The 14,183-nt window shown below is 44.5% G+C and overlaps 1 protein-coding gene and 1 pseudogene across 2 annotated transcripts in view; both read right to left on the bottom strand.

Moving 5' to 3' along the window:
* VWA3A (von Willebrand factor A domain containing 3A) overlaps positions 1-14,183 on the bottom strand; it is a 61,882-nt gene extending 47,699 nt beyond the window's left edge. Inside the window, exons 1-6 of one of the 2 annotated variants that reach the window (XM_039234450.1) lie at positions 13,963-14,183; positions 9,840-9,927; positions 9,396-9,519; positions 4,664-4,788; positions 4,491-4,568; positions 1,538-1,592 (exon numbers count right to left, since the gene is read on the bottom strand). In XM_039234450.1, the coding sequence (XP_039090381.1) occupies positions 1,538-1,592; positions 4,491-4,568; positions 4,664-4,788; positions 9,396-9,519; positions 9,840-9,901 (444 nt within the window). In that variant the 5' untranslated portion in view covers positions 9,902-9,927; positions 13,963-14,183. Of the gene's footprint in view, positions 1-1,537; positions 1,593-4,490; positions 4,569-4,663; positions 4,789-9,395; positions 9,520-9,839; positions 9,928-11,421; positions 11,535-13,962 lie in introns of those variants that run through there. The other variant, XM_039234451.1, reaches the window with a different exon arrangement.
* LOC120233299 lies at positions 2,594-2,753 on the bottom strand (annotated as a pseudogene).

The raw sequence follows: 14,183 nt of genomic DNA, 5'->3' as shown, positions 1-14,183 counted from the left end.
GAAGTGGGCCCAGTGCTGGCCTATCCAGCAACCCGGGCTGCCTCAGCACCCAGAGAACCCACGAATTGGTTTAGGGGTGATTGCTTCCCTGGGATCCAATCTGGGCTTATTTCATGGTTCCTCTGTTGCTCCATCAGAAAAGGGTACAGCAGGGCCACCTGGGAGGGGTCAGTGGGTTGAGTGTCCAACTTCAGCTCAGGTCATGATCTCACAGTTCGTGAGTTTGAGCCTGATGCTCACTGCTGTCAGCACGGATCCTACTTCAGATCCTCTGTCTCCCCACCTCTCTCTGCCCCTCCTACTCACACTCTCCCTCTCAAAAATGAATAAACATTAAAAAAGAAAGAAAAAAGGTACAGGAAAAAAGGGTCTGGCAATCCCTGCCTCCTTTGTCAAAAGGGCTAGGATAGGTGAAATGGGGGTGAGGAGGTGTGCAGAGCATTCCCTGAATGGATGTTTTTGGAGTATGTGAAGGTTTCATCCCTCAGGGTTTTCTCTGCCTGTGTTATCAAGTGCAACCAGAGGGGCCATGCCAAAGCTGGATTCATGCATCCACTGACCAATCTAAGTGGGTGAAGAAGGCTCTGGATCTGAAATGTAGATGACACCAGGGAATCGGCTGTGACAAGCAGCCTCAGCACTATGTTGTCACCTACTGGTCTTGTGTAGGGGTGGGGGTTGGGAGCAGGGAGCACGAATTTCAGCATCTGCCTGTCCCAGGGTTAAAGCAAGAATTGAGGATTACCTAAAATGAAGCAAATGGTGAGCCAGTAATGTATCAGCGGGAGGAAAACAGGTGGACACAAATAAGAAAGCAAAACAAAGGTTAATTTGCCCATGATCACTTTTCAACTCTTTGGGTCTGAGGAAAGCATTTATTCAAACTTCCCAGAGAAGTTATGTCCAGATGATCAGCCTTAGTCATGACTTGAACTGTGGGTCTGAAGTTAAATGGCTTAGGGGAACATCTGTTGTTTTCACCTGTCCAGGATCCATTTCCTCTTCTGGTAACAGCACTCTGGCTTTCCATGTGCTACCACGTGTCCCCCTTTCTCAGTCTATGAGGTTTGGGGGTACATACCCAATCTCCCTGCATGTCCCCCACCTTCTAGTTCCAGGTCTAGCCAGTTAGCATATCTCACCCCTTGGCTACGGTGATGATCTAAATTGGCCCAGAGAGAGTCAATCCTAGGACTTGGGAGGGTACACTGGGAAAGGAAGGTAAGGACTTCTTCAAAATGTCACTTCAGCAGGTGTCATGTAAGCCTAGAGCTGCTGGTGACCACTTTCCCGAGTTGGGGAGAGACTTCCTAAGAATAAAACCCGAGGAAAGCAGAGCCCAGTGACAAAGGGATGACATCATCTGAGCCCATGGATACAGCTGTGTTTGGGCTATTCATTTATGTAGGTTGAGAAATTCCTTTTTTTAGTTTAAGCCAGTTTAAGTTGGAGGTCTATCATTTGCAGCTGAAAGGGCTGTAACAAATACAGATGGAAGGAGGAAAAGGGGGTGGAGAATGAAATCCAAGTCTCTTACCTTCCTGCTGCTTTCTGCGAGCCACTGGATTCTCTGTTGATAGAGTTCAATAGCTCTGCCAAAACACCAGAAAGGCTCATCACCCAAGGTCAGCTTCATCAGCGAGCAACAGCCACTTACATGCGTGGGAAGAAAGTGTGGATGGGATTTTTGGGTAATGTCTTGCTCTTCTCAAACCTGTGTCTCCTCAGGTGAGACTTCCTAGTCACCGGGAGATGATCATAAACGCCCAACAGTGGCAGTTCAGCAGTGTGTTCTCCGTGGACTGATTAACGTAAAAAGACTTAGTTTCCAAAAGGGAGCTGGGGGATCTTCTTGAACTTGCCTCATTGTAAACCATTCCAATGGCTGGGTGGAGACAGCATGTAACAGGTTCTCCATTTAAGGACTCATCACTTGAATTTAACTGAATTGCCCTCATTGAGAGCAGGTGGGATTTGGGAGCCTCCTGAAGGGCAAGCAAGACCTTTGATGTGAAAACATGGGGGACTGGGTGGTAGGGACAGTTTTAAGCTACAAATAGAGCTTAGAGTATGAGCTTCATAATGAGACATGCTGGTCCTTGAGATCCAGCTTTGCCATTTACTAGCTGTGTGACCTTCAACAGGTGTGGTAACCTCTCTGAACCTAAGCTTCATCATCTCCAACATGAAGATAATTCCAGGGCTCTACCCAAGTCAACTTGCCAATAGTCAATTTGCTGAAAATCAAATTGATTCCCTGAAAGTCAATTTGAATTTACTGAAGAGGCTTGAACATTCCTTAACATGCCTGATTCAAAAATAAAATCAGCCAAGGGGAGCCTCGGTGACTCAGCCGGTGAAGCCTCCAACTTCAACTCAAGTCCGGATCTCAATGATCTCACAGTTTGAGGATTTGGACTCAGTGCTGCTGCTTGGAGCCTGTTTCGGATTCCCTGTCTCCCTCTCTCTGCCCCTCTCCCACTCGTGCTCTCTCCCTCACAAATAAAGAAATAAACATTTAAAAAGTCTGCCAAAATATTGCAGAATTCTTTAAGAACCTGTTTAAACCTTCATACCCAATATAAATTGTTACAAAAGTTAGTTAAAACGTTTTGATAAATCTGACAAATTGGTCAGTTATCAACTGAATTTTAGATAATTGGCTTGAGAGTGACACTGTATTTCCAGTTGTTGAGAGGTTTAAACTGATAAGAACAGATACTATACTCGATCTGCCAAAAGGCAAAAGAGAAGCGGAGAGGCTTAAATAAGATAATGCACATAGGCCTTGGCAGAATTCCTGACATGTTAATAAATGATGGGTATTAATTATTATTATAGCCTTTTAAGAAACTTTACACAAATAGTAATCATGGATCACAGATTGCTACAGCAGGGATGGAATATATACATATGCTATGAAAATCTGGTTTTGACATGCAATTTGCAAAAGTAGAAGCTCAATCAGTCTGTCGTTGAAAGTAGTCACTCTTAACTATTTCACATCAAATGAAGGTGTGAGGTTTTATGTGCTCAACCAAAGGGCCCATGGATTTTATTTTTAATTGTTTATTTTGAGAGAGGGAGAGAGAGAGAGCATGCACGCTGAATTTCTTTGATTACTAGAAAGAGTGAACATTAAGATATATATACTTTTAGGGGTGCCTGGGTGGCTCAGTTGGTTAAGTGTCTTGACTTTGGTTCAGGTCATGATCTCACAGGTCATGATCTCACAGCTCATGAGTTCGAGCCCCACATCAGGCTCTGTGCTGACAGCTGGAGCCTGCTTGGGATTCTGTGTCTCCCTCTCTCTCTCTCTGCCCCTCCCCTGCTTGTGTGCTCACTCTGTCTCTCTCAAAAATAAAGAAACATTAAAAAAAAGTAAAAAATAAAATAAAAAATATATGCTTATATATACTTTTAGTGTTCTGTATTCCATGTTCTGAATTGTTTATTCATTTTCTTTGTCCATTTTTCAATTTTTATGTTTGGTTTCATGTTGCTTTGTAAGGCCTCATTATATAGAATATTACCCTTTCTTTTTTTTTTTAATTTTTTTTAATGTTTATTTATTTCTAGGAGAGAGAGAGAGAGAGAGAGAGAGACAGCATGAGCAGGGGAGGGTCAGAGAGAGAGGGAGTCACAGACTGAAACAGGCTCCAGGCTCTGAGCTGGCAGTCAGCACAGAGCCCGACGCGGGGCTCGAACCCACGAACCGCGAGATCATGACCTAAGCAAAAGTCGGACGCTTAACCGACTAAGCCACCCAGGCGCCCCAGAATATTACCCTTTCATGTGTATTGTACAAAGGCTATTGTTTACCCTTAAAATACAATCATGGTCTTTTTATTAATAGAGGCTGACTTTGCAAATATAGAAAGGTCTTCTCTTTATTTCTAAGACCACACAGTCAACTCGCATATTTTCTTTTCTTTTCTTTTCTTTTTAACTTCAGAGATGTCAATTTTTATATTCATTTACCATGTTACTTTGGTGCATCAATTCATTTCTTCTTTTCTAAATGGTAAGCTGACTATCCAAAACAGTTTACTAAATAATCCATTCTTTCCATTGACATCTATCTATCTATCTATCTATCTATCTATCTATCTATCTGGAGAGAATGTAAGCATGGGAGGGACAGAAAGAGGGAGAGAGAATTCCAAGCAGGCTCCACACCCAGCACAGACCCTGATGTGGGCTCCATCTCATGAACTCTGAGATCATGACCTGCACTGGTGTCAAGAGTTGGATGCCCAACCAACTGAGCCACCCAGGTGCCCAAATGGTTCATGGGTTTTAAAGGGCTGAGAAAAATTGGTATGGTTCAATCCCTTCATTTGAGGAAAAAGGGAATCAGGGCTGGAAGTGGGAAAGAGCAGCCTGAGAACCCAGAGATTGTTGTCTGAACAAAGTTACTTTCAGGCTGCTGAAATGAGGAAATTCTGGAGCTCTGGGGTTTTTGAGAAGAGACTGAAAAACATACTTACCCAGAAAGCTTTGATTCAAATTGGTGGATGATCTGGGTGGAGAAGTGTACTTTCCTCATGACACTGCTGCCCTCCTCCCTGAAGAAGCAAAGTCTTATGAAGGGGTGTCTCCAGCCTGGGGGTGGGGTGTGTCATTGAAGGCTTGGGGGTGAAGGGAGTGAAGTCAGACTTACAGCACTGTGGTGCCCTGGTTTATCAGGTCAGCCAAGGTGAGCCTCTCAAACTGTAAACTGTGCGTGGAAAGCCAGTCTTCCGGGTCCTCCCAAGCTGAAGGTTGGGTCTTATCTCCCTGCAGCCTCTGTGAGACAGAGCCAGAATCAAAAGAAAACTGAGGAGAGAGAGGGCAAGGCTGAGGATGCCCTAGGTTCCCTCCACACAGATGTCCAAGAGTTGCCAACTGTGAATGTAGTCTGTTCAAGAACTCACCTTGCTGAGGAAACTGAGGAATGAGGAGGCCTGTGTCCTGAGCCGGTTGCTCTGGAAATCCCCATTCTTATCTGTCACCTCATCCCCAGAATGTGGCTAGACAATTCAAGTGTCACTCACCACATCCTGCCTCATGAGAGACTGAATATACAGACTAACAACGGCCAGACCATATACGACAATACAACTCCAACCCATGACCTCTGTAGCCGCCAGTGCACGAAGCCAAACCACAACTGTAGCCACTGGTTCAGAAGGGTCAGGACTAGTCTAAGATTGCTGGCTTTCCTATTTTTTATCCCACATCCAGCTCAGAAAAGGCCAAATACGCCCTCAAAACCCATCCTATGAGATGCCCGCCTCCAACTTCCTTATGTCAAACCCTTCTTTCAGGGCACACACTAAGCTTTCCCACTCCCCTGCCTTTGAGTCTCTGCCAAACACAAGAGACGGTGGCTGACTCCCTCGCTAGAGCAAGCTCTGAATAAATTGCCTGTTCTCACTCGGGTGGTCTTTGTTTATTTCTACACTTGGATTTTCTGTATTTTTCCAAGTGTATGAGTTTTGCCTTCCATCAGTCTGAAGGGTCCTCAACAAACATTTGTTGGCTGATGGAGGGGAATGGGCTTATCCTGTCTAGTCCAGAGGAAACAGGAGCAGCAGGTAAAAGTTTTACATATAGAATTTCCTCATTGTAGGACTCTGGCCATAAAAAGGACTATACCCCTTGTTTATACCTAATGACACAGTTACATAGTCCCAAGCTCAGGATTTGGGTGGTGGCCTTGGTGATGGAGCTGAAGTTGTCCATGGCAAGCATTCAACATTGGTGATGCTTTCTGGGAACCACACGGTGGAGAAAACTAATCAGAGGCTTTGAGCCCACCTGGCCTTGATCAGCCTCTCCTGGCGGCATTTCTTTCTCTCCCCGGTGGGTGTTCCAGAGCTCTTCTACACACTAGGCACGGTCACTTGTGGTAGGGCTACAGTGTGAACAAGATAGAAATGTTCTTGCCTTCCTGGAGCTTACGTTCCAGAGTGGGCAAGTGGACAGCAGAGAAAAAATGAAATCAATGTATAAAATTTCAGAAAGGAACAGTTATAGTAAGAAAATGGATGGGGTGCCTGGGTGGCTCAGTCAGTTGAGCGTCTGACTTTGGCTCAGGTCTTGCTCTCAGTTTCTGAGTTTGAGCCCCACGTTGGGCTCTGTGCTGACAGCTCAGAGCCTGGAGCCTGCTGCGGATTCTCTCTCTCTCTCTCTCTCTCTCTCTCTCTCTCTTTCTCTCAATGCCTCTCCCCAGCTTGTGCTCTGTCTCTCTCTGTCTCTCAAAAATAAATTTTTAAAAAAAGAAAGAAAAGAAAATAGAGCAGGGAATGTGATAGACAGTGAATAGGGTGGGGATGGAGAGGTCACTTCAGCTGGGGCAGGGATCAGAGGAGGCCTCTGTGAGTCAAGACCTGGAGGTCAAGAAGGAGCCAGCCCTGTGCATAGCTAGGGAACACATATTCTGGGGAGAGGCATGGAGCAGAAAAGGAGTCAGAGCATTTGAGGGGCAGAAAGGTGGCTGCTGCTTTTTGTAAGGTGACATGAGTAGGGGCTGGGTAGGCGTGCAAGGCCTGGTTCAGACAGGGCTTCCAGCGCGATCACTGCAGTTTGTGTGATATAGCTAGGATGTAAACACTGCCAGAGTTGGCCATGACTCACTCAGGGTGGGGAATGGCACCATACCGGAGGCCAGCTCAGTCCCACTATGACAGAGACTGCCCTGCAGCACCTGATGACTGGGGAGTAGGTCAGTAGGTCTGCACGCTGTTTATCCCATCGAGACTCCCTTCTACATTCAAAAAAATGGCTGCGCCCATCTCCCGGGCACCTGCTTGAACCCTAAGTAGGTGCTTCTTGGGCTTGTATTTGTCAGGGCTTTCATTGTAGTGGGTGAGGTGGAGCACAGGGGGTTGAAAATTCTGTGGGTAGCTGACTGACAGGGTTAGAGGACACAGGAAGAGGAAAGTCTAAAGAAGAGCAGGAGAGAAGAAAGTGCAGTATGCGGGGTTCTCCATCTACTTGCTTCGTGATGCTGGCCCAGTGGGTGAGGCTCTTTTTTCACCTGTAAAACAGGCATGTGAAGCTATGATAGCACTCAGCCAGGCATGTCACTGCGTTAACATCTCAACAACTGGGCGCCTGGGTGGGTCAGTCTGTTTGACGTTCGACTCTTGGTTTTGACTCAGGTCATGGATCTCACAATTGTGCTTTGGGCTCAGCATGGACCCTGCTTGGGATTCTCTCTCCCTCTCTCTGCCCCTCACCCACTTGTGCTCCTCCCCACTCTCTCTCTCAAAATACATACATAAAAACTTAAACAACAACAAAACCAAACCAGATCTGAACAATGATCCTTATTTCTCCCTTCAATGAAAATGAAATGCTATTATATTCCAGCTAGATAGCATTGGATGCCCTCAGTTGTATGCCTGAAGTCTGCTCACTGCCCTGTTTCTAAAGGAAATTAGCAAAAAAAAAAAAAAAAAAAGAAAAAGAAAAAGAAATTAACAAGTGTTAAAGAAGTGTGAACACTAAGAGCAAACACTTGAATAGCACTTATTATGTGTCAAGCAGTGTCCATATATTAACTCATTTATTTCTAAAAAGTTGTTACTATCATTACCCCATTTTACTGACAAGCAAACTGAGGCACATGGGGCATCTGGATGGCTCAGTTGGTTGACTGTCCAACTTCGACTTAATTCGTGGTCTCATGGTTCACAGGTTTAAGCCCTGCGTCAAGCTTGTTGCTGACAGCTCAGGGCCTGGATTCTGCGTCTCCCTCTCTGTCTCTGCCCCTCCCCTGCTCATGCTCCGTGTCTCTCTCTCAAAAATAAACATTAATTTTTTTTTAATTAAAAAGAAAGAAAAATGAAGTATAGAGAATTTAAATAGTTTTCCCAGTCACATAAGCTGGTAAGTGGTGCAGCTCAGATTCAAATCCAAGCTCAAGTTAGCTCCGAACTGTGACTATTCTAATGAAGGATTGAGGGAGAACTGATAAAAAGATAAATTTCTCATGTGATTTTATGCTAATTAATGTCCTGCCCTTGAACAGCACCAATTAAAATCATGGTCCCCATCTCACATTTAGGGAAACTCTGCTTTACATTGTATGAACACTAGGTGTCACTCTCTTCATCTTTCAGAACTCAACTCCCTTTCTTCCATTATACTTGAATTTGAAATAATTCATCATGTTTTGGGACATGGATTTTGTATGATTAATATTTGAAGATCCACCATTAACACATATATATTATAGATTCTGACTGTAGGGCAGACTGATCATATAATAAGGTATGTGCTTCACACTGAAGCTCTTTAATTTGGGGTGATCCTTTTCCTCTTTCCCACTGCTATTCATTTGTGAGGTATAGGAGGTCCCAGCTGTGGCTGATGTAGGAATGGCCCCTGTACACCTGGGAAGTCACATATTTGATATGAAATTAGATGAAGCAAAAACCCGTATTATCAACATCTGAAGTCATTGAAAGAATCCCCCAGAATCTCAAGACTGTATTAACGTCTCCTCATTTTCTTTTCATTAAAATCGCTTTCCTATTAGTGCTAATACTTGAGAAAAGTAAAATAGGACCATTTTCCTGATTGTTTAATTACCAGCCTTAAAGCTGTATTGTTTATTGACTGAATGTCGTTTCAAAGGTATCATCTTTAAACTCTTGTATAGATTAGGTAGATGATTATAGGCCAGGCTTGCACCTAACAGCTCCTGATCACACCGGTTTCTATGGTAGAGTAAATTTTGAGTTCTATACAGTCTAGCCACCATTGTGGGAAAATAGTTGACTGACATGAACTAAAACCTAAAAGTCAGCCTAAAACCACAGTTCTGGTTATTCTAGAAGTTAATTCTCCTGCCATATTGCTCCTGTTCTGATAGCATTTCTTGAAACTGAGTTTTGGATCTAGGTTTTAGAGAATATTAACAGAAAGGCAAATCTTAGAAAGAGGAATTTTAGAACTACATTCCTCCGTCTTCAGGCTTTCATATTATAGACAGTGTTCATTTACTCCTGAAGATTTAATGATATGGTCAAGAAGGCATTATAATTTTGCATAAAAGCATAGAGATTCCTGTCATTTCTAAAGGCAGAGGATGGTTTAGTTAGTTAAGTATGTGTTTCTTGCTTTCAGCTCATGTCATGATCTCAGGGTTGTGGGATTGAGCCCTGCATTGGGCTCCATGCTGGATGTGGAGCCTGCTTGGGATTCTCTCTCTCTCCTTTGACCCCTCTCTGCCCCCACTTACACTCTTTCTGTAAAACAAACAAAGGCAGAGGATTAGAGATGAATGCTTAACTTATCTTTTTAACCCCAAGATTCTATGTGAGGAAAGAAAGAACACATTCTGCATTTCCGGACTATGATTTGTAAGCACTATGACTCAGTTAAAGCACTATGGTTTTTACCAGTAAGTCCTGTGTCTGGTTAACATGTGTAACCAGTAGTCCATTGTCTGGATTTTGGCCAAGTCCACAGATATCCTTCTGGTCCAACTGCTTCTTTGGATTTCTGCCATTGGTTCTTCTCATGCTACAAAACACACAGTGAATGATTGGTCAATGTCCCAGCACTAGACATTTGATTCCACATTATAAGGGTCTCCAGAGACATTTTTATTTCTGTACAGTAACTGGGAAGGGATGCTGTAGAGGCCTGATAAAAGGTGGACCCCAGGTTCATAAGACATTTTATTCTATCGTTCTGGTAGCAAGGAAAACTGAAGCCATTGGGCATAAGATGATGCCATGATCATTTATCCAGTCTCACTTCAAGACAAGTATTCCCCCTTCAACTGCCTTGAACAAAACTTTGTTGCTATTGTTTTCATTTAAAAAATCAAAGATGCTTACCAGTGGTTTTCCAGAAACGTATGATCTTGACCATGGGAGACATGACTAGTATGTGTAGCCATTATAAAAACATCCAATGCTTATTTTCCTAGGGAGAAGAGGAATACCAGGAAAGAGAAAGATAAATGCAGCACAGAGACAACAGCCTTGGGGTATCTATAGTCAACTCAATTCTGTCATTCGTTCATTTAATAAGTTCTTATTGAATACCTCCTAGGTATCAGGCTTTGTGCTAGGTGCTGAGGATATGACGGTGAACAAGGTAACAGAGGCTTCTCAATTTTAGAACTTTTGACATTTTGGACAGGCTCATTCTCGATTGTGAGGCTGTTGGATGCTGCTAAGCCTCGACCCACTAGATGCCAATAGCATTGCTGTCTCCCAAGATGTGACAACCAAAATGTCTCTATGGAGCGCCTGGCTGGCTCAGTCAGAAGACTCTTGATCTCAGGGTCATTAGCTGAAGCTGCATGGGGTGTAGAGATTACTTAAATAAGGGATCTACCTTTGGATAGCTAAGGTGGTCAGTGTAGGTGTCTTGAACTTTGATCTTTGCGAAGGACAGAAAGGAGGTGGCCATGTTCAGAACATGATGAGGGCTGAACTGGGCAGAGAGGGCAATGAGTGACCATAAGGACTTTAAGAATAGGGAGAGGAGAGGAAAATACTGAGATGACATTGAGTTCTTTTCCTTTGAGAACTGCATCTGCACTCAAAGAGGTGACCCTGCAGCCTCCTTCTCCCCGCTGAGTCAGCAGTGGACAGGAACAAGATGGGTCCATCACATCTTCCCTGGGAATTCAGAGTTAAGAGCTAAGGGACCGCCATGTACATTTAGAAGCAGGAAAAGCCTGTCTTCAGATAAAGAGGAGTGAGTGGTCATTCCCTGCCTTGGTTTCCCTAGGGCCATTCTCTCCTGCCTTCTACCCTCTCTGCCAGATCCTTCCTTGTCTCCCTTCCAGGCTCGCTCTCCTTTACCTGAGCATTTTAAGTTGCTCTTGCTTGAGGCTAAATTATGCACTCTCTTCCCTTCTCTCTCTATCCGCTTTTCCTAGGCGGTCTTACCCTTCCTTGCCCATAGTTTCAACTACCACCTGCATACATCGACTCCTAAATTGTATGTCAAAAATCCAAACCTCCCACTCTGACTGCAAACCCATGTATTCATCAACACTGGATATTTCCCTCTGAAGTACCCCAAACCCAACGTGTTCAAGATGGAATTCATTTATTCCTTACTGACCTATTCTCTTTTCATTGTTCTCCAGTTGAGAGAATAGAGCCACTCTCCATCTATTCACATGGGTCAGAAACCTAGGAATTACTCCTGACACCTCATTCCCCACATCCAATCCATCACCTAATCTTGTTAACTTTCCCTCTCCACTTATCTGTCTCCAGTGACATTCTGTGTCCAGATCACTGTCATCTCTGTCACAGGCAACTGCAGTAGACCCTCACTGGCCTTTCTACATCCCCTCAGACTTCCCCCACCCCCATCTAGTCTGTCCTCACTGCAGTCAGAGTGATCTTTTAAAAACACAAAACCAATGTCATAACCCCTCTTCTCCCTAAGGCTTACCTTCATTTCTAGGATGAAGACTAACGTCCTTGTGATGGCATTTGAGGTCTTGCATAATATGGGTGCTGTCCACCTGTACCTTTCCAGCTTTCTTACTTCACCCCTGCTCCCCACACCTTGTGTTCCACAACGCCTCCCTTCAGTTCCTGGGATGGTATACAGTTCCTTTAACCACAGGGCCTTTTCATGTGCTGTCTTTGCTCTGCAGCATTCCACCCACCACACACCCCTCCCCCAACTCATTCTTAGTGTTTTAGCATCAGTGTCACTTCCTCTGGGAAGTCTTCACCCTCTCACTGTATTTTGGCTCCTTCGTGTTATGTAAACTTTCACAGAACTGTGCTTTCTTTTGGAATACTTATTTTTATTTTAGAATGATACATTAGTGTGATTTTTAAAAATTATGGTGTCTCTCTCCTATTAGACTGTAAGCTACATGAGAGCAGGGACTGGCTGGTAATAAATATTTGGGGGAGGGGAGGTGAAAGGAGAGGAGGAAGTCAAGAAACTGCCTTGGTTCGTGAACTTCTAAATGCTGATCCCAGGCACCTGTGAGAACTGCCTTCGCTTTCCGCTTTTGGGTTCCATGAAAAACCCTGTTCCTTATAATTTCCAATCTTTCTGCTGAAGCTAGCTCATTTAGGTTTCTGTTACTTGCAACCAAAAAAAAAAAAAAAATGGCCGAGACACAGCAAGTGAGAAACTCCAAATGGAGTTGCAGCTTGAAAAATAAGAGTGTGTGTTCTTATGAAATCATTAAATAAAATAGCCTAATGATGGTTCAGCAACTTGCTTTTCTCTCTGGGGTTTTTAACCTTTTATTGAGAGGATGCTTTGTCATCTGGGAAGAGCCAAGATAATGTGGTAATGTTGTTAATGCTAAAAAATGTTTAAAAACAACTGGCTTTCCTTCAGTTACACCTGGCTGAGAGACCAGTGGCAGAGACTGTTGAAATAGTAATGCTTTGCGAACACTGGACACCCACAGGGTTCCAGTTCCCTCTTTTCAGTGAGTGATTCACAATTTCATGAACTCAGAGGCCTGAGGATGGGAGTCTAGGGTGACCGACCAGTGTGGGCTGATGGAGGAGAGTGTGGTCAGCATAAAACCAAAGAAACAGTGTGGTGTTCTAGAAAGCACTGGAACTTGGGTTTATTCAGTCTGCCGAATGCAATAGGGTTACTGGTAACTGCTTGGCCTACTTCAACTCAACTGTCAGGTCAAAGGAAGTTGAGAATGTCAAAGAGCTCTGTACATACAGAGTACTATAGAAATGTAGAATAGCATTAGAATACACACTCCTACTTCAAACACTTCAGTATAAAGTGATCATTCATTCCAGGAAAGTTTTTTAGGGTATCTGCAGGGATGCCAGCAAGAGCTGGTACTGGGGAGGCAGAGATGAAGTGGACACAGGTCTTACCCTCAGGTCTTGACTCAAATGAAACCTAATTAGAGACAGCTCCTTTGATCAGCTCATCTCAAAGAGTACCCCCCTCCACCCTGCCTTGTTTCCTCCAGGGGCCGGTTTATCATCTGAAGTGCTCCATATTTACTTATCACTGTTTGCCCCCACCCATCAACTCACTAAAAGGAAAATACTCGAGGGCAGGGACTTAGTTAAGGTTCATTTTTAGAACCTTTTCGCTTAATCAGTGCCTAGAACATAATAACTGCTCAAAAAAGCATTTGAATAAATGCATTCAGGGCAGGTCCAGAGTTCAGATGAAGGTGGGTCACGTTACCCTGGGGGACTGGGCTCAGGTGGGAAGAGAATATGTAAGCTGGCCCTTAGGAGATGGCATCGAGAGCAAAAGGAGAAAGCTCTGGTTACTGGATAAAAGAAAAGCTCCCGTTGGTTCACTCACTCCTGGTTTGCTAATAGCTGGATTATCCTAAACATCCAGGAAGAAACCACACCCAGGGTTTGTATTTTGAATGGCCAAATAACCGAAGTCTTGTCCCCATCCAATGCATTTTACATTCTACTGCCAGAATGATTTTTCCGACATGCAGAGTCGTTCACCTGTTTAGAATCTGCCATGGTGCCTGTGGATAATCAAGCTGAACGTTTGAAAGGTTTACCTTCCTCCAGGACCTGTTCTTAACCTCTTCCTCATCTCTTACCCTTCTATGGCCTGGGCAGCCCCTACTTACGTACACCTGGCTGCTTCATAGCCTTCTTGGCTCCAGGTGGACCTACTAGAAACACCCTGTGCCCTTTTTGCTTGACAAGAAAACCCATCAAGTCTTTTCTGAACCCCATTTGTTGCCTGCCAGCCCCCAGGAAGGAAATCGTTTCCACCTACTTCCGCCCGCCCGGGGCTGCCTCATACCAAGTTGTCAGGGTCCTTCTCCCAAGCAGCCTGGCTCCTTCCTGGTCCACTGTTACATCTCCAGCACCTGGCACAGTACCTGGCTTGTAGGGAGCGGAGGCCCAAGGGCCCAGGCTCCCTAAACCTTTCTTACTCGGTTCCAAGCTTAGTGTCTGAGTGTGCCTCACCCTCTCTTAACCACCCTGCCAACCCTGTGACACTCACCCTCGCCTGCATTTCTCCATTTATTTTTCCATCTTTGGGAGAGAAAGAGAGGTCTCTGCTTTTCCTGGCTCCCACTTCCTCTAAGCTCCTCCAAGCAACTCCACAGTGTAGCTCGATCAGCCCAGGAAGTGTTAGCTGATCTCCAAGGTAACAGACTGCACCACTTTAGCCTGAGGGCAGGGACAGGGGGGGAAAAAAGCCCAAAAATCGCCCTCACCCCA

This window comes from Hyaena hyaena, unplaced genomic scaffold, assembly GCF_003009895.1.
Source record: "Hyaena hyaena isolate Hyena2069 unplaced genomic scaffold, ASM300989v1 scaffold_88, whole genome shotgun sequence".
Lineage (NCBI taxonomy): Eukaryota > Metazoa > Chordata > Mammalia > Carnivora > Hyaenidae > Hyaena > Hyaena hyaena.
This window is presented reverse-complemented; position numbering and strand designations above follow the sequence as displayed.